The sequence below is a fragment of the Polyodon spathula genome, chromosome 11 (assembly GCF_017654505.1).
Source record: "Polyodon spathula isolate WHYD16114869_AA chromosome 11, ASM1765450v1, whole genome shotgun sequence".
Taxonomy (NCBI): Eukaryota; Metazoa; Chordata; class Actinopteri; order Acipenseriformes; family Polyodontidae; genus Polyodon; species Polyodon spathula.
In genome coordinates, this window is record NC_054544.1 from 36997977 (window position 1) to 37023538 (window position 25562).

Sequence of the window (25562 nt, forward strand, 5' to 3'; positions counted from 1 at the left end):
CACCCATGTTAAAATAGTTTGTAAGATTTTCGAAAAGACAGTCAAACAGAAATGTGCAGTAAACTAAAGAACAAGAACCAAAAAAAAACTAAATTCTTAATCTGTACAAAACAACCAAGAAACTGCAATCAAGCACTGGGGTGATGTTCGGCATGCTACTTTGGAAAGCTCTGTTCATTTTAGCAGCGTAACATTTATGCAAGTCTCAAAACATGTTCCATTTATGGCTGCATGAAAACTATTTTAAACAATGTTAAGTAAGACTATTTTTACAGTTAGTGCATTCTAACACTAGCCAGTTCTGGTGCTACATGTGCATTCATCTTTCCTGAGGTTTGTTTTTTATTCAGGTCAGAGACAGATAGTGGTTTCAATCCTATCTTTTCTCTCTCTCTCTCTCTCTCTCTCTCTCTCTCTCTCTCTCTCTCTCTCTATATATATATATATATATATATATATATATACCCCTTTATAATTGTGTCTGGAGCCATAGGTAAGACACTGTGCTAGTGTAATGATATTATGGGCCAAAGAAGCCATAACCATATCACCTTATAACCTCTTATACAGTATAAAGGGCTGGTGCACTGTATATCTATAGCTAATATCAATCCCGTGAGTAGTCAGCGCGATCAGAATGCACACTTGTGATCTGATACAAATAAATATATTAGGGTCAGCTACTGTATACTTTAGAATAAATTCACGATCAAGGTGGTATTAACTGCAGTCCCTGTAAATGAATGGGCTAAAACTTGATGCACCTTCACCCGTGTCTTCTTATTAAGATACGCTACGGAAGACTCCTGTACATTTGTTAATTGTGAACATGCCTTACGTTCCCAAGCTCTTCCTTTTGGTCAGAAAAATCTAATGAATACCTGACAGAACTTAGTAGTGGCTTAGCATAACAAAAATAAAGTTTTGTTAAGGGTTACAGTACATGAAGTACATGCATTTAATACCATTCTTTTATTAGCTAAACCTCAACGAGATGGTACGAAAAATTTGAATATGAATAAAAGCACTGACTGAGCGCAAAGTAGGGTATCACTGCAATTCATATGCTAATGATACATTGATTTAATTAAACATATTCTGAATACGCATTTGGTGAAAGTTACAGATTTGTAGATTTTGCAGATTTGTTACTACACAGTGCTCGAGTGTTGCCCATTATTTTAAAACAGGATCTAACGAACAGGCCATTCTAAACAAACAAATATAAATAATTCCGTTCACAAAATGTATAGTACAAACTACTGTCTCATTTGCTGGCAATTCTTACATATGAACCAAACGACTTCTGTGAAAACAGCGTCTGTCTGCGCGCTTGTTTTACTTTACACAAAGCAGCAGGAGTTTGAAGAGATTAACCAATCGGAGGCGTTTTACATCATTTCCTGTAAATAATGCTCTCCATTCTCGTCCAATCAGCTTGCTGATTTCGTGTTTAACTCTCGTTTTGAATTTTGCTGGGTGAGATAGAGCTATTTGTAGCAAAAAGAATAAGGGTTCACAGTTAAAATGTATTGAAATTAATAACGATTTATATATATGTATATTTATATGTTAGCAAAGCTGTGCGTGAAGGCTGATGTTATTGTCTGTTTGTTTTTTTTTGTTAAAGAAGATTCAGTATTATTTTTGTGTTTACTGTTTTGTCAGTGTTACTCGTTCGTGCCCTCAAGGCCTGCAATCTGCTGTTTTATCTCAATAGGTGAGTGTCAGAGATTTATTTTATTATCTTATATGAGTAATGCAAAGTAAAAAAAAAAAAAAGACCGGTATCTTCTCGTTTTATATAAAGTTCTAGTTTCTATTGTACTATATCAGTCTATTTTTTTTCGTTTATTGAAATGTTAATTATGCACCGCTATTTCGTAACTGTTACACACACACGTCTTTATGTATGTGTGTATGTATGTATGTATGTATGTGTGTTTGTTTGTTTGTTTTTAACGGATTGACTTGCTAATATAGTACGTATCGGTAGAAACATTACTTTTAAGCTTAAACAGATTCAGCATGTTCGTTTACTTTTGTTTCAGGTACAGACATTTCAGTTTAGTTACGACAAATTGTATAACTTACTTGTTATGCAGTTTTATACTTTTTTAAAATTTATTATTATTTTTTTTTTGTTTAAACAGGTGTAGCAGTGGCAATTTACGCATTCAGTTTTTGGCCACGCCTACGAATTTGTGGCATAATGGAAACCGGTAACCCATAACAGTACCAGTACTATACTGGCTGTTATGGGTTCACATTCCTATTTGAGAAGTTGTTACTGATTAACGGATTTCTGTCCAGTGTATTACTGTACAAAGAATTATTTTGTCTTGCGATCAATACTAAATTACTGTCTGGATCCCAGAAAATTCCAAACATTCTGCTACTCGAACTGCAAGACCTTGTTCGTTATTATCGTTATTATTATCAACAACAAAACAAAAAATGTCCTAATAACAATATAACTAGCACTGCAGTATACTTTACTCTGAGGTTTATTACGGTATTTTCCATTTGTTTACAGAGCTTGAAAAGCTGTAGCTGTTGCAGAAATGGCCGATGGTAGTACTTTAACACTTGGAACTGGTCGGAGTCTAGACTTATCTGCTTTTGACTCCAGACTGGCAGAGACATCCAAAGAGCATTTATTTCTTGGTTCCACATCACAGGATATTGAAGGTAATTGATAACATATTTCATAAAATAACGTGTTTAATCCCAGGTTTGTTGCTTTTAAAACACTATTGTCAAGCAGGACACATGAGTGGCATAGTTTAATTGAATGAATTGAGTTTCTTCTCATGTCAGAATAATGCCTGTAGAACTTTACATTCTGGGGTGATAACCAACATGTGAAAAACCATTTCCACTTTGGTACTTATAAGAAATGATGATCCAGTCCAGTTATGGTGTTGCTAATGCTAATAAGCAATCAGAAATTGGACTTTTGAAAAAAGGTTCTTAAGGGGAAGATCTGGGCATATTGTCACACTATTTCCAGTCAGCAATTTACTTATGTTTTGAAAGGAGAACAATTAAAAGTGAATTTTACAGAACTGCGACCTAAGAAGCATTATTCAAGAACCTCTTGACATTTTCATTATAGGATTTTATTTAACATGTTTTATTCTGCTTCAGAATAATGTGACTAATAAATCAACTTGGTGCTGCTTATCTTGGTTGTGAAGTAGGACAGGGATAACAACATTCCAACTCTGTGAGCTAGGTGTTCCTTTTTTGTTTAACATTTACCCTTAATAAAATATAGATAGGGCTGCCAAGGTTACAGGAACAGAAAAAAAGGAGTGTTGGACAATTACAAATTATTTTGTAATACAATTTGAATCTAGCAGTTTCAACTCTTTTGTAATTGTCTAACATTATTTCTGTTGAATCGCTTACAGATTTTTTGCTTTTGGAAAATGTTAATTTTACTGTAAGTACCAACTTTACAGCAATACGATGAGTCCGTTCTGTTAAAATATCTGCAGGTACCAAGCCTGTAACAAATGCTTATGTTTAGTAGTATCCACATTTAAAACATGTATATTACAATGTTTTAGGTATTTAACATGCTAACTGGATTTGTAATTGTTCTTCAAATTAATTTCTAGATGGCATGCCACAGGTTGAAACCCGGGTTGTATTGGTTGGGGAAGCTGGCAATAATGATGCACTTCTTAAAGCATTAGAGGTAAACATTTTATTCCAACCACATGAGTCTTTGGGGGAGCCTTTTAACTTTTTTGTTTTTTTTTCTTGTTAGCCTAAACTAATAGCAAGAAACCAATGAGAGATTTAGTAATGAATGTAGGGAAACGCTAATGAATGTAAACCTTGATTAATTTGAATCAGCAGCAGTGGTCCCTCTGATGCAAACAAAGCCACAAAAAGGTGTTGCATTTGATATAATTCAATTTTTTCTCCAAATTTGAGTGCATAATAGCAACATTGTTTGGGGATAAGTTACTTTTTTTTTTTTTTTTTTTCTGCAGACAGTGTAGTAAAAATAATCCAGTAACTGCACACTTTTGGTTACATTTACACTGAGGGATTTTATAATTTTAATAAAATACAAGACTGTGTTCAGGATCAGAAGACACCTTGTCTGTATCCAAGCTGGTTTCTTCAACACTAAGGATGGAAGAGGAGAAAGATCCAGTAATGGGAAACAATAAAAATTGGAACACATATTTGACAAGACAAAGTGCTGAAAAGCACTAGGTGGTGGTTTATAAAGTCATCGTATTAAGATGATGCTTCCTTTTACAGGCTGTTAAAGTAATGGAGGTCCCGGTTGTAAGGATTAAAGGAGGTGAACCTGGCAGCGAGTCGGGCAATAAATTTATAAAAACTATAGTGAATATGGTATGTCGCTGGATTTGGATTGTGCATGCTTAAATCCACATGGAGACCAATCCTGCATGGTTTGTTTTAAGGTGACCAGAGTAATAACACATGTTTACTGTGTACTAATGGGTCTTGGTTGATTTCTAACACATTTTTGGACTTTAACGACTGGGGAAGAGGAACACTGACTAACACTATCTAACTTTTTGATTTAGAACAATTGTTTGATGGCTTTACCACATGGAGATGGGTCTTTGTTTTGAGGGATTTATACAGCGACAACACATTGAACAAATGTTATTCACAGCTTATTTTATTGCAGTGTAAGGCATATCTTAAAGATCGAATACATTCACAGCTGGTTTCACAGACTTTGGTTCATTTTGGATTACTCAGTTGCATTAGGGAAGGTGGTATACAATAAGATTAGTGCTAACTGAGGGACTAAAATCGACCAGATTGGTTATGAGAAATGAACTTCATACATAAAGACTGTTAGACATAACACGATAACAATTTGAATACTTTTACATTTTTTTTTTACCTTGTGTGTTTTTAATTGAAACCGAAGAACTCATAAGAGGACAACACAACACATTTCCTGAGCCATAAAAGAAAAAAAAGGCATGATTTTGTTTTAAACATGTATTTAGTCAAAGGCCTTTTCAGCTGTTTTTAGTTGTCCTCTTCAAATGAAGAAATTACTTGTATAATAAAGTGCATGGTCTACATTTAAATGATTGAATTACTTCAACATAATCCTTTTTGTCAATAACCAAATTTGCAAAGATTGTGGAGAAGATAAACGGGTATATTGTACCTAATACACGGTACAGTGTAGTTTTTCACGGCTCAAGAGTGTGGTACCATTTTACATTAGTAGTTCTTTATTTTCTTTTTACTTTTAGGAAATTAAAGTTCCCTGTATTAAAACATGCAACATGGAAGAGTTTGGAGATGGTGAGAACACAGAATTTGAAACGATATTCATACTTGCTGATTTTGGGTGTCCGGAGTATGGGTACTTGTATAAAAAAGACAACAGAATTCTTGGACCACCTGTTGTACTCCACTGTGCAGCGAAGGAAGAGGTGAATGAGCACTATTAACTACTGAGACTGTCCGAATCTTCAATTTGAAGTGTACTTTTCACACCATTTTGGTAGCTGTAATAAGTGTACTGTACCTGTTTGTGTAAAAATCTTTATTGAGAGAAAACAAATACAACAACGTGCTATTTAACATTTTTATTTTTCTTGCCAAGAAACTAGTCGGAAGATACTTAGAAGAGATATTTCTTGGTGGATTTCGGTGTGAAGTGTTATTGACAATGTGAGCTCCTTAGTAATATTGACTTTTCTGTCCTTTTTTTTTATATATATTTATAGCCCCTTCCATTCTCTTCCCGACCACTCTACTGTACAACAATGCTGAACTTGGTGTTGTGTTTCACAGGATTCAGAAAGAAAGAAGAAGTGGTAAGTTTCTAATTTGCTTTCAATCAAGTGCTTTATGGCACTTGATATGAATGTTCATTAGTAAAGATTCTTGGTATTTTAATTGAGTTTAGGGTGACTTGCTTTCTCTTTCTGCTGTCATGTTTGGCCTGATGCCAGCAGTATTTCCAAATGTAATTTATTTGTTATTCAATATACTGAATATGTAGGTGCTTGCCTAAGTGTAACAACTTGGCATGTCTATTTTGGATGATGCTTCTCCACATACTTTGTCATTAAAGTTTGAAACCAGATTGTATGAACTACTGGAAGCTATATATTTTGAGCTCCCTGTCTAATTAATTATGATGAACTTGTGTGCTTAAGCATTTATTTTCATCTTTTTAAGGTAAATGTGTTGATGTTATATCCTTAACCCCAGATAATATGGCATCCCTAAAGACAAGCGTCTTCTCTTGCATTGGTAACGGTGTTGATCTCTGCACAGTGTGTTGAGGAGATATGTATTTCCTGTATATCTCCTTTTGTCTTTTTTTTTTTTTTTTTAGGTAAAACTTGTTAATCTGGCTCATCACATGGGAGGCACCATCCGCAGGGATTTCAGTTCCAAAGTCACTCATCTTATTGCGAATTCCACACATGGAGAAAAGTTCAGGGTATGTTGCATTTTTACATAATTTCTAACATACATAGTTAATAATTGGTATTTGAGCTTCAATGTTCACCCTTTCCAGGCATGTTTGTGTGGTGTGCTTTTAAATTTAGAAATGTCTTTAATAAAAATGTTTTATGCAGTTAGTAGTAGGATTATTGTTAATAATAATAATAATAATAATATTTCTAACACAAATACAGATTGTTTGATCCTGTTTGTTGTAGAGGCATGTACACCTTTAACTACTAATCTGATATAATGATTCCACCCCTAATACTCTGTGTTTTGACCCTTGCAGGTTGCTGTAAGCATGGGCACACCAATTTTGAAAACAGAGTGGATATATAAGGCCTGGGAGAAGAGGAATGAGCCGTAAGTATCACTAATATGGTACAGGGTTAATATACATTGAGATTAAGGAATGTTCAACTATGTTTACCTGGTTAAAATGTGCCAAGATTAAAATCTATAAAATCAGTTTTCTGTACACAGGGAAGGAATGTTAGATCTGCAGTATGTTGGATCCACTGCAAATCTGCAGTCTTTATACTTTTTGTTGCAGTAGTCAGTTTGACATAACTAGTATCAGTTATTTTTTTATTTTTTTTTATCAGAACTTCACATGTGGTTCCATCAGAATGCTTTTGACCGAGCTGGGACATTTTTATTTCAATTTTCAGGTTTTAAGGTGTGAATCGGTTCACTTAAAGGGCACATGGGGACCTTTTTGTTATTGTGCCATCTTGAGGCAGGCAATGCAATTTAAAAGTTTTTAAAAAGTGTTAAAAAAAAAAAAAAAAAAAAATATTAAAAAAATACACACACCTTACTTAAACAGCTATAGCAACACATGGGAACATGTAACACAATAAAATAAAACTGTTCTTATGTGCCCTTAAGTTCAAGAATAAAATGTACATGCTAACGTATTGTTCATGAGAAGAAAAAAAAATTCCTTTGCTAAATACACATTTTATTGTAGGGGAGAAGGCTATTGCTTTAAGACTGGCAGTTTTAGTAAAATATCTGCAAATTAGTAATGTCTGTTTTGTTCAAATTAGACTGCACTGAAAGGTATTTTTGCTGGCAAATTGCTGATGTTTTTTCTAGTAATTTCTGCGCAGCTGCCGAAGAGTTCAGATTGGAGTACAAAGTACCTCCGTTCCAAGACTGTGTGCTGAGTTTTCTGGGCTTTTCTGATGAAGATAAAGCAAGCATGGAAGACATGACAGAAATGCAGGGTATGGGGTATTCCTTTTAATAGGGTTCAGACTTTGACTGTGTGTAAGTTTTATTACTTGGTCTGTCTATTTTACAAAAAGTAATTGAATTTTCCACATTGATGTCCTGTTTTCTTAAATTCCACATCGGTGCTGCATTTTGCATCAGTGTCGAGAAAATAAATTTCAGATTACCAATAGGTTCTTAATCTTATGCATATGTTGAATCATAGCTCGTAGTGCGTCACTTCATTGATTGTCATGTAACAATTTGACGAGTCCTCCACCCCCCCCCCCCCCCCCCCCCCATATATGCAAGGTGGGGCGATGAACCTTGGATACAGTCTACGTGGGTGTGCACCAACTCCTCTTGTGTTATTTTCTTGAAATAAAAAACTCGGCAGTTGTTCAACAAAGTTATATGTTGTAAAGCAGGAGGTAAATGCTTACTTTATTCATTACTCTGGTAAATTTAGCTGGTAGGTTTTTTAAAAAAAAAAGGTACATTTAGAATGAATTCCTGATAAATTAAATCTCCTACCCCTGTGCTCCAGAAATAAATTAGGTACTTTAGAAACTTTTCTACTATTTTTTTTCTACTAGTAAGTACATGTATTTCGTGTAAAATATAAAATGCATGTTTAGTTTATAGTATAGTTGTACAGTACATCAGTCTGCATTTGTTTATTTGTAGTTTTCTATTTCACGTTTTGGTTCTTAACGTAACTGACATTGCATGACATCTTTAGCAAAAAAGAAAAAAGTTTGAATGATAGTGTCACATTTGTTATGAAAATGGAAGTAACGGTTTGTTCTTGTTTTTAGTGGTTCTGGGGTAGTATTCAGATGGATGCAAGAGCTGGGGAGTCTATGTATTTCTATGAAAAGGTAAGTTGTTTAATGTTACGTAAAATACATGGTTTGTATGATTTTATCTGAGTTTCAAATACCCAGGTTTATTTTTGAAATATTCTGTACTTTAAATATTGTATAGGCCCCATTAAAAGTGCTATCCTTAACATGACATGGTATTATATGTGACTATACTGTAATGTTAATATTTCAAACTCCTTTTTCTGCAAGCTTTTTTTTAAATATATTTTGTTTCTAGAAAAATCTGTGTAACATATATACTGTCTTATAAAATAACTTAACAGGCTGGAAGCCCAACTTTGAAGAAGTCTGTTTCTCTGCTCTCCTTGAACACGCCGAACAGCAACCGAAAGAGACGTCGTCTGCAAGACACTCTTGCGCAGCTAACCAGGGAAACTGACATTTCTCCGTTCCCACCGCGCAAACGGACATCTGCTGAACACTCCTTGTCTATGGGATCTCTTCTGGACATTTCCAATACACCAGAATCAGGAAAGGCTACTGGAGGTATGTGGAGGCTAGAGTAATGTAAGATATTCTAAAGCTTGTTAGGCTGGCAACTACATTTAAGAAAATTGCTAAGTAACGACATTCATGATGTAAAACAAACTTGTGTACGAATGAAGCATAACTTGGAAAAAAATTGTGTTCTTTGGCTAGTCAAGTGAATTCATATCTATTAGCTGACATCTTAATTACAAAGATGGAGACAGTTGTTTATTTGTTAGTATTATTTTCTTGCAGATTATACACCACACAGAGTAGTAACACGAAGTAGAAAAAACTGTAGTCGGACACCTGGTAACCACCGTCCCACCAGGCACGGCCAGAGATGAAGAAATAAAAGGGCAAAACAGAATATCCCTGAGAGAAGGGCAGCTAGAAATAGATCTTCAGCAAAGGTCTGGTGTTAGCAAAGCTTCAGTTTACCTCCTGCGAGCTAAACGGGAACACATGCAACTTCAGGACAGGTTCGGTATAGGTGATGAGGAGGAAGTCGTCTCAGGAATGCAGATTTCGTATAACTTCTCACAAGAGACAGAAAAGTCTGATACTTTCCATACAAGTGAGACTAAAGCATGTGAAAGTCAGACAGCCTTGGAACAAATACAGAATAGTAATGTCATATCATCCCCTTTTACAACCTGTAACAGTGAAACAGTGGGCCAGGAACCACTGCATTTCAGTTTGTCAGAAAGTGGAATAGGAGGACTTGAACCTGATGGAAGAGAACAAGAGCTAAAGCCTCTTTGCTCAAGTACTGAATGTTTAAAAGATGTCAGCTTAGATACAAACTCCAATAGAACCATTTCTGGAATGTATTCCTGTAGCAGTGTTTGTTTGTTGGAAGAAGTGTCAGCGAATGAAGACCTAGGTGCATCTTCAGCAGTTTCTGAATACTGTTATTGACACTAGAATAGGTAACAGCTTTGAAATTGAAAACAAATTTAAGCTGTGGAACATATGTAATGTTTCACAGTATGCATTTTCAATACAGTACTCTAGTACCAAGTCCTCTGGGTATAATTACAGTAAACCCCCATAATGTTAAGTAAATACAGTAATGTGAGTATTATACTTGAGAGCTTTGGTTTGAGTGTATTTCCCCATGACAGTGGGCATATGAGCCCTGCACACATGATTGGTTATGAGGGTACTGTTTTGATAAGTGTTTGTAAAATCAGTTTTGGATAATCCAGGTTGTAATATGTTTAAAGGAACAACTGGAAGTTAACAGCTGTTTGCATTGGGTAGATAAAGTAGGTGCTTTAAAAATAAATAAATAAAAAATTACTAATTCTACTATTTTAATTTGACAGAAACTCCTAGGTCAATTGCAAGGCCTTCAAAAAGTTCAACCCCTGTTCCTCAAAAGCAGTCTGCCAGGTGGCAGGTTGCAAAAGAGCTGTACCAGACTGAAAGCAATTATGTGGATATCCTAACAACAGTGTTACAGGTCAGTCTGTTATTTAACAATATAAATCAATGGAACAGCACATTTTTGGTTAATGTTTAGTGAAACTCTGACTCTAAGCACAATCAACACGTGGGCTATCTTGATCACATTATATGTGGGAACTATTTACTTTTATCTTTTAGTTGTTCAAGGACCCTTTGGAGAAAGAAGGACAACCTGGTGGGCCTATTCTAGCTGTGGAAGAAATAAAAACAATTTTTGGCAGTATCCCAGATATATTTGATGTACATACTAGAATAAAGGTATAATTTTATAAACATTTTTCTCTTCAGGCAAAATGCCTTTACCAGCTAATGGCCTAAGTGGGTTATAGTTTTAACGGCAATTTTGAATTTGAAGCATGGAGGAAATTTCATAATCTTTTTGGAGAAGGTAAATAAATAGGATCTTAGGAATCTCACAGTGGGGACAGACTGGGAGAAACCTCTGAGAATTTCCTGACTTGCTAATGTTTTTCAGCATACATTTGTGTTTTATATATTTGCAGGCTGAGCTTGAAGAACTTGTGCTTAACTGGTCCGAGGATAAGAGTGTTGGTGAAATTATTTTAAAATATGTAAGTAAACTGAACATTCCTGTTTTTCCATTGTTACCGGAGTGTGGGCGTCAAACACTAAAAGTAGCAATTCAGTGGCACTTACAGGGGGGGTTGTATTATATACAGAAGTTACTGGATAGATATGTGGAATAATTACATACATATATACAGTAATCCCTCACAAACCGCGTGGGTTACGTTCTTAAACCCCTGCGGTTGGTAAATAAGAGCTTATGGGAAATAGGTTCTCCACGGCTGCGGTTACACTTATGAAAGCCTATAAGTTGCATTTTCCTTCACTATAAACACAAATGAAAAACACAGTAGCATAAAAATAATGCAAATACTGTAACATACTGGGTAAAGTAAAATGTAAAAAGTAGTACAATTATAATATAATAAAGTAATGCTTTATTTAGTTGAAGTTGAAGGCCAGGGTGTTGACTGGTAACAATTACACTAAGTTAACATGGAGCAACGAGACCGCATGCGAGACAAAGCGAGAGATGATGCTGGTACTGGTAGGGGGAGATGCTGGCGAGATGGGAGCGCAGAAGAATACACACAATGGCGTGGAAGCAAATGCGGACGCGTCATATGTTTCTGTGCAAAACCGTGTATACACAAACCTATATGCCATGTATACGTGAATTCCGCGGTTGGCGAGGGATTACTGTGTGTGTGTGTGTAATATATATATATATATATATATATATATATATATATATATATATATATATATATATATATATATATATATATATATATATGTTTGTGTAATGTAATTACAGTACCAGTCAAAAGTGAGTACACTAAACTGAGGAAACTAGGTTTTTTTCATAATTGACAATGTTTTACGTCATATACTTTTCTGTAAATACTTGAAAATGAAAACACATGTTACAATATACAAAACAAAACAAGGAGTATCAAAGCAATTTTCAAGAAAATTGAGAATTGTCTCAATCTTGGATTCCTTAAAATAGCCACCATTTGACTTAATAACAGCCTCACAAACACGAGGCATTCGGTTAACAAGTTTCAGCAGGAAATCACCCGACATGTCTTCCCAGCTCTTCTGCAGCAATTCCCAGAGATGTAGGGCACTTGTGGGTAGCATTGCTTTGACTCTTCTGTCCAGTTTGTCCAATACAAGTTCTATGGGATTGAGGTCTGGAGACTGGGCAGGCCAGGCCATTAGATTGAGTTGCCCTTCACTTTCCTTCTTCGCCAGATAGTTCTTGCACAACTTTGAGGTGTGTTTCGGGTCATTATCTTGTTGAAGAATGAAGGACTGCCCAACTAGCCGTAATCCTGATAGAATGGCATGCCTCTGAAGTATGCTATGATAGCCATTCTGGTTGAGTTTGCCATGGACTTGGTAAAAATCACCAACTCTGTCACCAGCAAAGCAACCCCAGACCATGACACTGCCTCCTTCATGCTTGACAGTGGGAACCACACATGCAGAACTCATGCGCTCACCCCCTCTGCGTCTTGCAAATACTCGGCAGTTGGACCCAAATATTTCAAATTTTGACTCAATCGTCCATAAGACCGACTTCCACTCCTCAAACATCCAGTTTCTGTGTTTTTTGGCACAGGCAAGTCTCTTCCTCCCTTATTCTGCACTCTTAACAGTGGTTTCTTTTCAGCAATTCTTCCAGTTAGGCCACCTTCACGCAGTCTCCTCTGAATAGCTGATGTTGAAACATCTGTACTTCTAGTAGCATTTAGCTGAGCTTGTATTTCAGGGGCAGTTAATCGCTGGTTTTGCAGATTTGTGACTCGAATGAACTTGTTCTCTGATTCTGAGGTCACCCTTGGCCTGCCTTGCGATTTGTCTTAAAGATTGACCTTCATTTTTTTTTTCTTGCTTAACTGGGCGTATTTTGCCATTTTCTGCTCCCTTACATTCAGGAATGATAAGTGCTATATTTATAGTAATCATGGACCCTTGCCTGTTAACAATAATTGGTGACAAAAGGTTAATTAGGTAACATGCTAGTTAACTCGGAGAACATCTAACAAAGACACTTTTATACTGAGGCCCATGTTCTAACACCGTGTTATACACATTTCAGACTTAACTGACTTGGGCTTCAGACTGAAATCCCCTTGCTTTGGGTGACCTTTTCATTTAAAAATAACATTTTTGAATGCAATTTACTTATGATTATCAGCTTATATAAGTATACATATCATATAATGAAATATTAAGTGTTTATTGACAAGTGTATACAGTTAAAAGCATAGATAATCATGAAAAACCTGGTTTCAAGCAGGTGTACTCAAACTTTTGACTAGTACTGTGTGTGTGTGTGTGCATATATATATATATATATATATATATATATATATATATATATTTTCAAGATGAGACTTTGCTACCTGTCGTACAATCCAAAATGCTGTGTAGGTCTCATGTCTTCATTTGAGAAATAACCTGTATCATAGTACTTGTTTTTTACATATTTTAATCTAGGGCATTCTCCTATACTTGCACGCTCTTGTCTTTTCACTGTAAATTAGTTTTGTGGGGATGAAATTTCACAACATATTGTTTTCTATTTAACAGTCAAAAGAATTGGTGAAGGCTTACCCTCCGTTTGTCAATTTCTTTGAAATGAGTAAGGAAACAATTTCCAAATGTGAAAAGCAGAAGCCAAGGTTTCATGCTTTTTTGAAGGTATGTGCTTTTTTTTTTATTTTATTACTACAATTAAAAAAAAAATAGTGAAATAAGAGTCACTTAACAAGCAAATGTTTTTTTTTTATTATTATTTTAGATTAACCAGGCTAAACCGGAGTGTGGGCGTCAAACCTTGACTGAGTTACTTATCCGACCTGTGCAGAGATTACCCAGCGTTGCTCTCCTACTTACTGGTAATCTCAAACTGTTTTCTTTTAAACATGAGTGAAAAAAAGTGTTGCTGCTTCTAAAGGCAGCTGTTAATTAATCTTGTGCAGAGTGCACTTTGGTTCTTGGTACCCCTTCCATAAGAGAATTCCTGTTGACCAAGAATACAATACAATTGGCTGAAACATACAGATGTATATGCTTTTTATTGAATTCTTACATCTGACAGTTGAATTGTGTACATTGTTGTTTGCATTATGTTAACAAATGCACTCTAATATATACTCCCCTCCAATTGATTTTTAGATATTAGGAAACACACTACAGAGGACAATCCTGACAAAGTCACTTTAGAAAAGGCTATTGAATCGCTCAAAGAAGTTATGACGTAAGTTATTACAATTTTGTTTAACCCTTTCAACTGTCAATTACAGCTGTTATGTTCGCTATGTACAAAAAAGCAATTCAATAGGCGAGATGGTTTAGAAATCTCAGCAGTATTTAGACCATTACAATAGTGACTTGTGCCTTTACCTCACATTCAGTGATTGCAACACAATGTGTCAGTCCCTTGAATATGTTGTTTATAGGGAAACTGATGTGACCTTTTTTTGAGTGTAGTATTTTGCAGTAAATCTTTCTACTGCTTTTGACAATTTTTTTTATTGCTTTTTAAATATTTTTGTTTCACTACTATACATCATTTTAATCAATGTAGGGAAACACATATTTATTTTTATCTTTTCAGGCATATCAATGAAGACAAAAGAAAAACGGAAGGACAAAAGCAGATCTTTGATGTTGTTTATGAAGTTGATAATTGTCCAGTAGGTTTTCTTTAAAAATATATATTTGAGTTTGCCCAAAGTAAATGGAATAAAACTATGCATGTGCAATTCCCTTTTGTGTGTGTGTGTGTGTTCTTTCTCTTCTTGCTAGCCCAGTAGTGGTTTATCTTGCCCTCTTTGTTTACTGTAGCTGCTTGCAGTGCTCGACATGAACCAATCTAATAAGGTGTAACAGTCAAGTGTAGTGTATATCACAGGTGTAAGTTAAGTTGGTGTTTGTAACTTTGCTATAAGATCAAATCTGCTTGCGTTTTTCTGTATAGTGATATATTACCAGTAAAAACTGCAATATGCTTCACAGCTTGGTTTACACAGATCCAATAATGGTTTTCAGTACTTTTGCTATAATTAAATGAATGATGACGACATTGGCGCTTAATTTCTGATTTTTATAAACTTTGATTGTGGATTCTAGAAGTACTACATTATTAATATGATCAATTCAGAGTTAAATCGCTAACTTTTCCCTTTTTTCTATTGTAATATAGGCCAATCTTCTGTCATCTCATCGCAGTCTGGTTCATAGAGTTGAGACAATCTCACTGGGGGATAAGCCTTGTGACCGAGGGGAAAATGTTACTTTGTTTCTCTTCAATGACTGTCTGGAGGTAGGTTAATGCAGAGATGTCTTTTCAAATAAAACAACCTTCAATTTTAATCAACCAGTGTATGTATTGGGTGTCAACAAAAAAAAAAAACAACAAATGAGGAATTGAGACTACTACTGTTAAATTCTGAAAGAATATGACTAAAGATTATTAATCAAAATACAAACACCATTGCAACACTGTTTTAGCTGCTTCAGGAATGCCCAAACAACTTAATTTAAAATCTTCACAGTACTTTAGTCTGGGGGCAATTGTGGCATCAGCTTTAAAGCTTTTTTTGTGTGCATATTTTCAAATTTAGAATTTGTTTCTTGCTTAAAGTGCAATTTTATTTGCAACAACCACTCTGTTCAGTTTGAATTATTTATGCATGTGCAATCTATCGCTGCTGACACAGCTTCTTACTGTTTCTCTTTCCTAATTAGAAGTGTTGCATTAGGATGGGTTTAGCAATCAAAAAACAGAGTCTCAGCTCCTGATTCAGGAGTGTCAGACCAGCCTGTTAATTAGCAAAGGGAAAAGATGAGGCCTACTTTTAACTTTATTTGTTGAGGCATACGTTACTGTATTTTAATATCAACCTCCACTTTAGAGAAGCATCATTTAAATTGGAAGAAAAGAAAAAGCAACAACTTGCCCTTGTCAATTAAAGGCCTGATAACAAGGAGAGATTGTTTGCCTTTTAAGAAGGCACTATTGACTGTTGCTGGGTTAACCAATTCCCCTGATGCCAGGCCACATTGTCACACTTGACTTCCAGATCAATAGAACAAAGAATTGCTGCAAACATTTTAAAAGGAATTAAATTGTCCTACCTTCATTTTTCAGATTGCAAGGAAGCGTCACAAAGTAATATCCACTTTTAGGAGCCCCCATGGGGGCACACGACCTCAGGCCTCCCTTAAACACATTACTCTTATGCCTCTGTCTCAAATCAGGAAAGTTCTGGACCTCAAGGAAACAGAAGGTTAGTGAACGCAGGACTCTCCAAAAAGGTTGCTATCCGCTTAGTGGGGGTTCTGAATCTGTTGAGTTTCCTAGGAATGCAATCTTTAACAATAAGTTTAGTACTGGTCTTCCAACACTGGTCTTTTATAGTTTATAACTTGGCATTGGCATTTTTAAGTAAAGTTTGTAATGGTGAAATTACTCTTGTTAACAGTACAAATTTTATCATATGAACATAGGAAACTTACTGGTTTTTAATATTTTATCTGGGTCTCTAAGGTCTTGACAAAACACCTAGACAGACGCACAAAAGAAATGCAGCGCTCTGGAGTAGTTACATTTTAATGTACTCCTCTTTGAATGTTGCCATAATTAATAACTATTTTTAAAATAATCCTTTATAAAGAACAAAGTGAGCATGGTACAATGTAGTAAGTGAAGATTGAAATGAAAAAAAATTGAAATGGTGAAGTTTAAAAAGAAAAGTCGATTTGGAATAATAGCAATAACCTTGATGGAAGTGTCTGATTCTTCCAACTGTTATAATACTTTTTTTGATCAATGCAGTATGTCCTAAACCTCAGGTATTGGTACTTGGCTACCTTTAAATCGCTGCCGAATGTTGACATTAGCACACCTGATTAGACAGTATGTTGGGCAGTGGGTAGGTGTATTCCCGGGTCACGTAGGAGGAAAATTATAAAACTGGTACAAAGCATAAATTATTATTATTTTGACTTCCTCAACATAACCCATACCAGTAATTGCTGTGTTCACGCTTGAAGTATAGTTTAAGACTTTTGAACCCCTTTATTGTTTTCTAATTGGTTTTCCTCACAGATTGCCATAATGCCTTTGCCCTTGTGGTGCGCCCCCCGACTGAACAGGACAACCTGTTGCTTAGTTTCCAGCTAACGGCAGAGGATACATTGAAGGAAGACTGGCTGCGGATGCTTTGCCGGCATGTAGCCAACACCATTTGTAAAGCAGATGCTGTAAGTTGCTGTGTTTCAGTGTGTGATTTTTCTGATGAAACTGCTTTAGGTGCTTATTAACTTCACCACCAGCAGACTGTTGTATATACAAAAAAACAAACAAACACACAATGTGTCTAAATATCAGTACATGTTAAAGGGCAATGTATCATCTTTAATCCGCTTCATTCATATGCTGTCCTCACTTTATCTTCTGTCTTTCTGGAATTAGAGGTTGGATTTGAAATTATGGATGGATGAGCCAGCTGCCCTTTAATTCTGGTACTTTGTACAAGTGTGGATTAATCACAAGGTGGCACTACAAACCACATTTAACACTTTATTGATGTATAGTGTTGTTCTCTTACATTTGTATGGTTATTTCCAATTTAAAACAATGCAATATATATTGAAATTGACAGTTTAAAGAAGTGCCAGTTCGATCAATAGCACACTTATTTCAAAGCTGGGAGTAGTTAAAGGTTTTTCTAATGATTACAATGAATATTTCCACTTTAATGAATACTGGTGCTTCAGTTTTTGCAATGGTCTGTCTCATCAGCATTTTTTTTTTTTTTTTTTTTTGGTGTACAACAGGAGAACTTAATCCAGCGAACCGATCCTGACACCCTGCAAGTAAACACAAAAGATATGGACAGCAGCACACTGAGCCGTGCATCAAGGGCAATCAAAAAGACATCCAAGAAGGTAACCCTGTTTACATTTAAAATTTGATATTTGGTTCATCAAGATGTGTATCTTTTTGGCTTGACACTGAAAGTTTGTTTTTAAAAAACAAACAAACATTATATATATATATATATATATATATATATACACACACACACACACACACACACACACACACACACACACAAGCGTGCAAGGATTCTACCACCTACCAATAATGTCACATTTTGTTGAATTATAAATAATGTATGCACAGTTTTTCATATGAGGTCACAGTTTTTTATATGAGGATGAGGTTAAATGTCAGCAAAACCTGCAAAGAAAATGTACAAAATGAAATTTACTGGTTGCATAAGTATTCAACCCCTTAAGTCAGTACTTGGTAGAAGCACCTTTTTGGGTAGGTCTCTACTAGTTTTTTACAGTAGGATGGTGCGATTTTTTTTTTTTTTTTTTTCCCATTCTTCACGGGAAAATTGGTCTAGTTCTGATAACTTTGTTGGGGATCGTCAGTGGACTGCAATCTTCGTCTCTCTATGAATTTGATTGGATTCAAGTCAGGACTTTGACTGAGCCACTCAAGAACATTAATTATCCTCTTGTTCAACTAACTACTTAAGTGTGGCGTTGATTTTGTACTTCGGGTCATTGTTTTGGCTGACTCAAAAACATGTTCTCCTCAAGGATTCGCCTGTACTTTGCACAATCCGTTCTCCCCTATATCCCAACAAGCTTCCCACCCCTGCTGAAGAGAAGCATCCCCATAACATGCTGCTGCCACCACCATGCTTGAAGAGTTGGTGTTGACTGGGTGATGTGCAGTGTTGGGCTAGCGCCAGACGTAATGCATGGAATTTAGACTGAAAAGTTCAATTTTTGTTTCATTTGACCACAAAAACTTTTTCCACATGTCTGTAGTATCATCTACATGCTTTTTTTGCAAATTCCATACGTGCTTTAAGATGAGGCTTTTTCAGTAATGGCTTCTTTCTTGCCACCCGTTTACCACCCAGCTTTGTGTAGGGACCAGCTTACTGTCATTTTGTGAATACTGACTCCTATCTCAGACACACAACTTTGCAAATCTCTCAGGGTCATTGTTGGCTTCAGAGTGACATCTGAACCAGTTTCCTGCTTGCCCGGCTGCTCAGTTTGGGAAGGCGACTTGATCTGGGTAGTGTCTGGGTGGTATGATGAATCTTCCACGTCTTAATGATGGACTTCACTGTGCTGAGAGGAATAATCAGCGTCTCTTGAAATTTTCTTGTACTCTTCTCCTGCTCTGTGCCTCTCTACCACTTTATCCCTGACTTGTTTCGAAAGCTCCTTGGTCTTCATGGTTGCTTTGTTGGGTCACTGTGTGAGTTGCAGCTTAAATCTCTATATACCCGAGGGAAATTGTCTACAAGTTAAACAACTTTATGTACACACAGGATGAAACCATTTCACTAATTCTGTGACCTTTTTCAAACAAATCATTTGCACTTGAGCTGATTTAGGACTGTAGTAGCAAAGGAGTTGAATACTTATGCAATTGAGATTAATCTGTTTCTCTCTGTAAATCTTACTTATTCTACATGCATTTTCTTTATCAATGTGAAGTAGTTTGTGTAGATTCTACATGTAAAGTCTAATTTGAAAGCATTGTGGAGTACACTCAAACTGTACTCAAATAATGTCTTACACTAAAATATACTGCCTGTGACAAAGTGGTTTTGTGTAGCAATTACTCCATGCAGTTTGTGTACTGATTGATATTATTTATCATCTGCATTTGAGTCATGATTGGAACATCATTTGTTATTATTCTTTTGTATCCTTTTAAAGGTCACAAGAGCTTTCTCCTTCACCAAAACTCCAAAGCGAGTAATACAGAGGGCATTCCTGGCGAACAGTACCCCTGATAGTCCTACTTCCGGCACTGGGAATTACTTGGGTGGTCGCCTGGCAAGCACATCATCTTTGGCTGTAAGTATTGTCACTTTGAGCACTGTTTTGGTTCTTGACCAGAGAACCCAGGGGAGGCTAACAGGGAGATATGTAGATGGTTCAGACCCTAAAGTGCATAGTTTGTGTACTGGTTTAGTGTGATGCCTTTAGACAACTTTAATCAAGACTAAACCCACAGACCCATTCAAAGTTTCAGCGATTCGGAGCATTACTTGTACTCCTTCGGTTTACTAAGTGCTTAAAAATGAATCGGGTGGTTGCAGACCAGATCGGATCCCAGCTGATAGGCAATCTGGGTGGTCCAGTGCCTGTACACGCTTATCACCGTTAATACGTCAATCAATTATGGTTACAACATATTTTGCCCTTGTGTTAGACATACGAAACGCTAATAAACACCCACTGCTAAGAATCCTAAAGCATCTAATATGTCACTCTCTAAAGCTAAAATGTAATTCCTATACCTTGCAGCAATGCTTCAATATAAGCAAGATATAATTTCAAGATTATGCTTGCCTCCCAATATATGTTTTGTGTAGATTAGAAGTAGAATAAGAGCTGTCTTTGAAGGTAGACCCTTTAGTAAATCTACTGATAAGGACTCGTAGCCTAAGTTTATTAATTCTCACTTTGAAAATTAAGTTTCCCTGTAAGTACTTCTGTTTTCTATTGCAGTAAAACCTAAATAAGTGCAACGCTTTTTTTTTAGTTTAGCTTTTTTTTATTTACAATACCAGAGAGGATGTGTTTTTGGCTTGCAAACGAGGTTACTGCTTGTCTGATAAGAACTTTCACTGTGAACATTTTTCTTATTTAATTGAATGAAATGCTTGCTTCTCCCAAGGTTACACAGGCTTCTGCTCCGGCAGCTCTTGGATAAGGGAAAACTTAGTTAATTTCAAAGGTGTTACGGGCCAGTTTCCATGAACCAATAAGCACTGGTTCATGGGTTTTTTTTTTTTTTTTTTTTTTTTTTTTAATATTAGGTAAATGCCTGCTCTCCCTTTCCTGCAATGATTTTTTCTGCTGGCTTTTTATATTCTTTAAACACAGTACAGTTATTAAAATATTTTAGCATTTGTTGCAGTTTCACAAATGTTAATTTTTTTTTGCTCTGTTTGTGTCAAAGCCACTATGGGATCCTTAATTTTTGCACATCACAGGTGTGGGTGACAGTCTTTTAAAAGCCTGTTACCTGCAGAAACTGAAATTGTTAGCTGGGCTCCCATCTTTACATTTTCATTTCCCATCATCAGTGGGGAAACTTCAAAGAAATTAAGCTGGTTCTATTAGAGCCATGCATCTCTACTGCATACACCTTTCACTCAAAAAGGTGCTTGCACCTTATACAAGGGAAGAAGGGTTTTAGACCTGTGCAATTTCTGATCGTAATCAAGTATGAAAAGACAAATGCAAGATTCCCTGTGGAGGAGTGTCATAAGTTTTAATGCCGTAGAACCATGAAGCAGCATTTTCAAGGGGTTGTTGTACCTTATTGTAAAATGTGTAAACTATTTGGAGAAAGAGTATATATTTAATTAACTTGAATCATCAGTGTGGGGCTCTTCAATATTGTTGTCATTAGTAGACAAATTTTGTATTCACACTTCAACTCTTCACACAGTTTGCTGTGTGTCTTGTCTGTAGAAAATCTGTCTTATGCTTCATTTACATCTCTGATGAATGAAACCTCAAAAGTGGTATTCAAATTAAATTAGGCAGTAACTTCAAACATCAACTAGCAGGACTATCCAACCATAATCTAGCTTAGTGTTGCCTATTTAAAACACTGTCTGTAGACTTAATAAGCCAGGTTTTATTTGTATTGTGTTTTTGATCTGTAGACGTGACATTTCATGGATGCACAGACACTAACATAACATACTACCACAGTGGAGCATGTATGCTTAGTCTTAAAAATAACACTCAACCTGTGTTCATGTAAATTTGATTAGCAGTAGTACAGCTTTGCTCTGCAGCTTTGAGTATTCATAGGTAATGAATTCTACTAATCTGGGTCATTTGTGGTTTAGTTACTGCTTTTTTTTTGTCATTCTTCCTTGTGGTCCCATACAGAATAATTACAATTTTTACTTGAATTACATTTTTTCTCTTTGATTTAGTTAACCTTTTCCTTCCCTCCTTACTCTTTGTTTGTAGATATCTCGTTCTACCTCGACGTTCAGCCTAAATTGCTCAGCCAGGCATGCTAATGTGCACCGTTCAAACTCCCTAGATGCAAGCTCTCCAAGTTCCAGGCTCCGGGCCCCTATTTGTACTGAGCCCCCCAGCAGCCCCATCAGCAATAATAGGGTGTCGACTTCTTGTACTTCCAATACTTCCCCGACTGCTCAGATTTCTTCAGTTCCAACAATTACAACTGCCTTTGAGCAAAGCCCACAGAGTGTTAGTCCCCCCCAAAGGTCTTCCTTGGTGACCAGAAGGGAAACCCTTTTGTGACGAGAATGGCGGAAGTGAGAATCCTATACTTTAACACAATTAACTAATTAATTTGCGAGTGTATAAATTACACTTTTCACAGAGGGCTTTTGTTTTGCATAAATTGCTGGTAAACCATTCATCTTGTAAAAGGCCTAGTTTTAAAACCTATATTAATCGCTTGCAAATTCTTTCTTTCCAAGGAATATATCTTGAACAGCATTGCAAGTTATAAGGTGTTGCATATTATTTTGGTGGTTGTAGTACCATTTAAAATTTAGGTGCAGAGACTGATGGGTACATGTTTTAATGTATTTTTGAAACCCCAATGCATTGCAGTATACCTGTGTACAGTTGTGCACAATGATCAACATGTTGCATATCTTTATTGTAAATAAATTATAGTCTGAGCCCTACTGGTTCACCTACATTCATGGACTTGAGTCTTTCCTTCTATAAAAGCGTAGTTGCATTTAATGTTCTGAACCATCTGCAATCTCTCGGGACTTGTAGCTTTAAAGGAAACCTGAAAACGGACATGGTTTTTCATTGCAGTTTCTCGTGTGTCCGATTCGCTCCCCTCCCTCACCTACGTTCCGGTGCTGCTTTTCTTTAGGAGCTTGAACGTTTTACAGGTAGATTTCTTTAAAGACGTGCTGAAGATTTCCTGTTCCAAGCGATTAAAAGCATTGTCCAAGGGAACCATTTTTTACAGCTGCAAAAGCATTGCTGTATTTAGTTTACACGAGGACCAAGAAGATTTTATTGCATACATGTTTGTAAATGTTGCAACGAAGTTTTTTTTTTTTTTTATAGTGTATTTAGTAACCCTTTCAAATGGATGAAAAACTTGGAAAGAAAGAATGACTGCACTTTGGGCTTGGTGTTGCATGTACTGCTCAATGTGGCACCAGTGGAATTTGGGTGATTTTGGTTATGGGTATACCTTTCACAAGGGAATGCTAAGTAAAATGCACAGTCAACCTGCTTGTTCTGTTAACCTGTTCTATTAATATTTTCACCCTTTTATTTTTTTTTTCTAGAGAGTCCAGTCACCTTCATTGGTCAGCCTGCCAGCCATGTTTGAAAGGAAGTATCACACTTTCAGTCGATCAACTACCCATCTGATATGATTATTGGAGACGATGTTATAGAACCTATTATGAATTAACTGTATTCCCCTAATTATCCTGAATAATATGGTACTGGGCTAATTCTAATTATTTTTGTAACATCAGTTTAATAATTAACAATAATGTTTTAGGCAGTTTATTTGACTTGGTTTAAGAGATTTGAAGGATTTCTCCTGTACTGTTTGTCTTTTCCTGTTATTGGACTCTAAACTGACACATTTATACGGAGCATAACATGTCCACTGGTTAAGGCTTGCAAAAAGAATAGTATTTAGTAATCTTTGAATTTATGAATAGAATACACGTCAAGTCAATCCAATGCAGAATAAGATTTTTTTTTCAACTTTACCATCTTACAATGATAAGTTCACAAAAGAATGTATACATAATATTTTCAGCTTTTATAAAGCTTTTGAATTATATATAAAAATTGTCTTTTTAGTCTATAGATCAGTATAAAAGCATGGTTGACTTTACAATGTACTAATATGAAGAAAGTGAGGGGACCCATTCTAATGTGTTGTTCAGTTGTCACTGATTTATTTTTGTATTATCCTGGTTGCATATAGAACATAAATAGGAAACAGTTGTGCTTTGTATATGTTTTTCCCAGACTTTCTGTATGAGTAAACTGATAATTGATCTATTTATCTGTAAATTTGCACTGCCCCTCGTGTCATACCTGTAGTTGGCGTTTTTGTTTTATGGCATAGATTTTGTGTAGACTTAAGGCACTTTCTTATGTTTGTTTAGCCACATTTTTAAATACTGTAGTGCTTTGTATTTACAATAGGGAGTGTTTACAACATATTCTATGTATTGTTCTGGCTTTTGTCAGTTTTCTAAGCAAAAAAAAAAAAAAAAAACAACTTAATGGACCGTAAAGGCTAATCCTTTCAGTCTATTGTGCACAATCCCTTTCTGTTACAGTTGAAAGTGATATTAACTGAATGTTTCTTACAATAAATGAGTAAACTTTTTTGTGTATGTTTCTTATTGCTGTTAAACTGAAGTGCTTTTATATAAAAATAAATAAAAAAAAAAAAAAAAAAAAAAAAAAAAAAAAACCTCCTTAAATTAATCTCTGTTGCCACTATGAAGATTACAAGTTGGATCCGTTTTCAGTGAGTCCAAAGATTTGCAAAGACTTTAAACTGGCAACCAAAAGGGCAAGGCCAAAATGGCCTTCAATTCAATAAATTTGTAGAGGGCTCAAAAACCACTAAACTTAAGTCCAGGCCAAAGTGTAGACTGTTGTGTAATTTTCCTTAGGATTATATAAAGCATAAAGCTAATTATTGGCCACTGAAAGAAAAACAGTTTTAACTTAATAGTCCCTTCCTTGACAACCAGCAGCCTAGATGGGGTTCCAGACTACAGTTTTGCATTAGGAGCCAACTGCATTTTTGTTTTTCGTTCTTGTTCAGAATTTCTTGGATGCAGTGTTTCATTTTAAGCTAAATTTTTACACAACAGTAGCACACTTGCACATCATCATCACAGCATGAAATGGGTTACTGTATTTTACTGCAGTTAATACAACACCTCTGGACTGCCAGGCATTTGTGTTTGTTGTTCTAGCGCATCAGTTTAAAATATCTGATATACATTTTCTTCCTTTACAGGCTGTCGCAGTGCATTCGCACATATTGACACAAGTCTTGTGTATGGAATTTGTGCGACTTAACCAAACGAATCAAATAATTGTGTTATTGTTTAGACCCAAACTCTCCCTAATACAGACGTCTCCCTAGTAGCTGTAGCTAAAAGGGCACGGCGACTATAATGATCGTGAATAGATATACATTTTGAGGGGGGTTGCTGCATGGCCGGCATTAATTTTGAGCACTGTGTCGGTGCTTGGAAATTCTGTCCTTTTGATTGGTTAAAACCTATTGTCCGAACATCCTTACAACACGGCAGTAGACTCCGTCTGACGTGAATAGTTCACATCACTCAGTCCTGCCCCTTTTCAAAGGAACATCCTCCACCTCCACTCCTCACAAGAGAAAATTGCTGAACAGCAATT

The 25562-nt window shown here is 35.9% G+C and overlaps 1 protein-coding gene across 1 annotated transcript; it reads left to right on the forward strand.

The window, feature by feature from the left end:
• The first annotated feature begins 1504 nt into the window (after nt 1-1504).
• On the forward strand, nt 1505-24491 carry LOC121322697 (protein ECT2-like). The gene is given in 25 exon segments (XM_041262904.1): nt 1505-1720; nt 2537-2691; nt 3627-3706; nt 4285-4380; nt 5271-5453; nt 5751-5840; nt 6368-6475; nt 6773-6846; nt 7585-7818; nt 8099-8132; nt 8520-8582; nt 8852-9074; nt 10388-10524; nt 10668-10787; nt 11033-11101; nt 13662-13772; nt 13873-13969; nt 14250-14331; nt 14692-14770; nt 15280-15399; nt 16228-16366; nt 17188-17342; nt 17919-18029; nt 19839-19979; nt 23444-24491. Coding segments are annotated over 24 exon segments (2763 nt in total). The 5' UTR covers nt 1505-1720; nt 2537-2564; the 3' UTR covers nt 23534-24491.
• The last annotated feature ends 1071 nt before the right edge of the window (nt 24492-25562 follow it).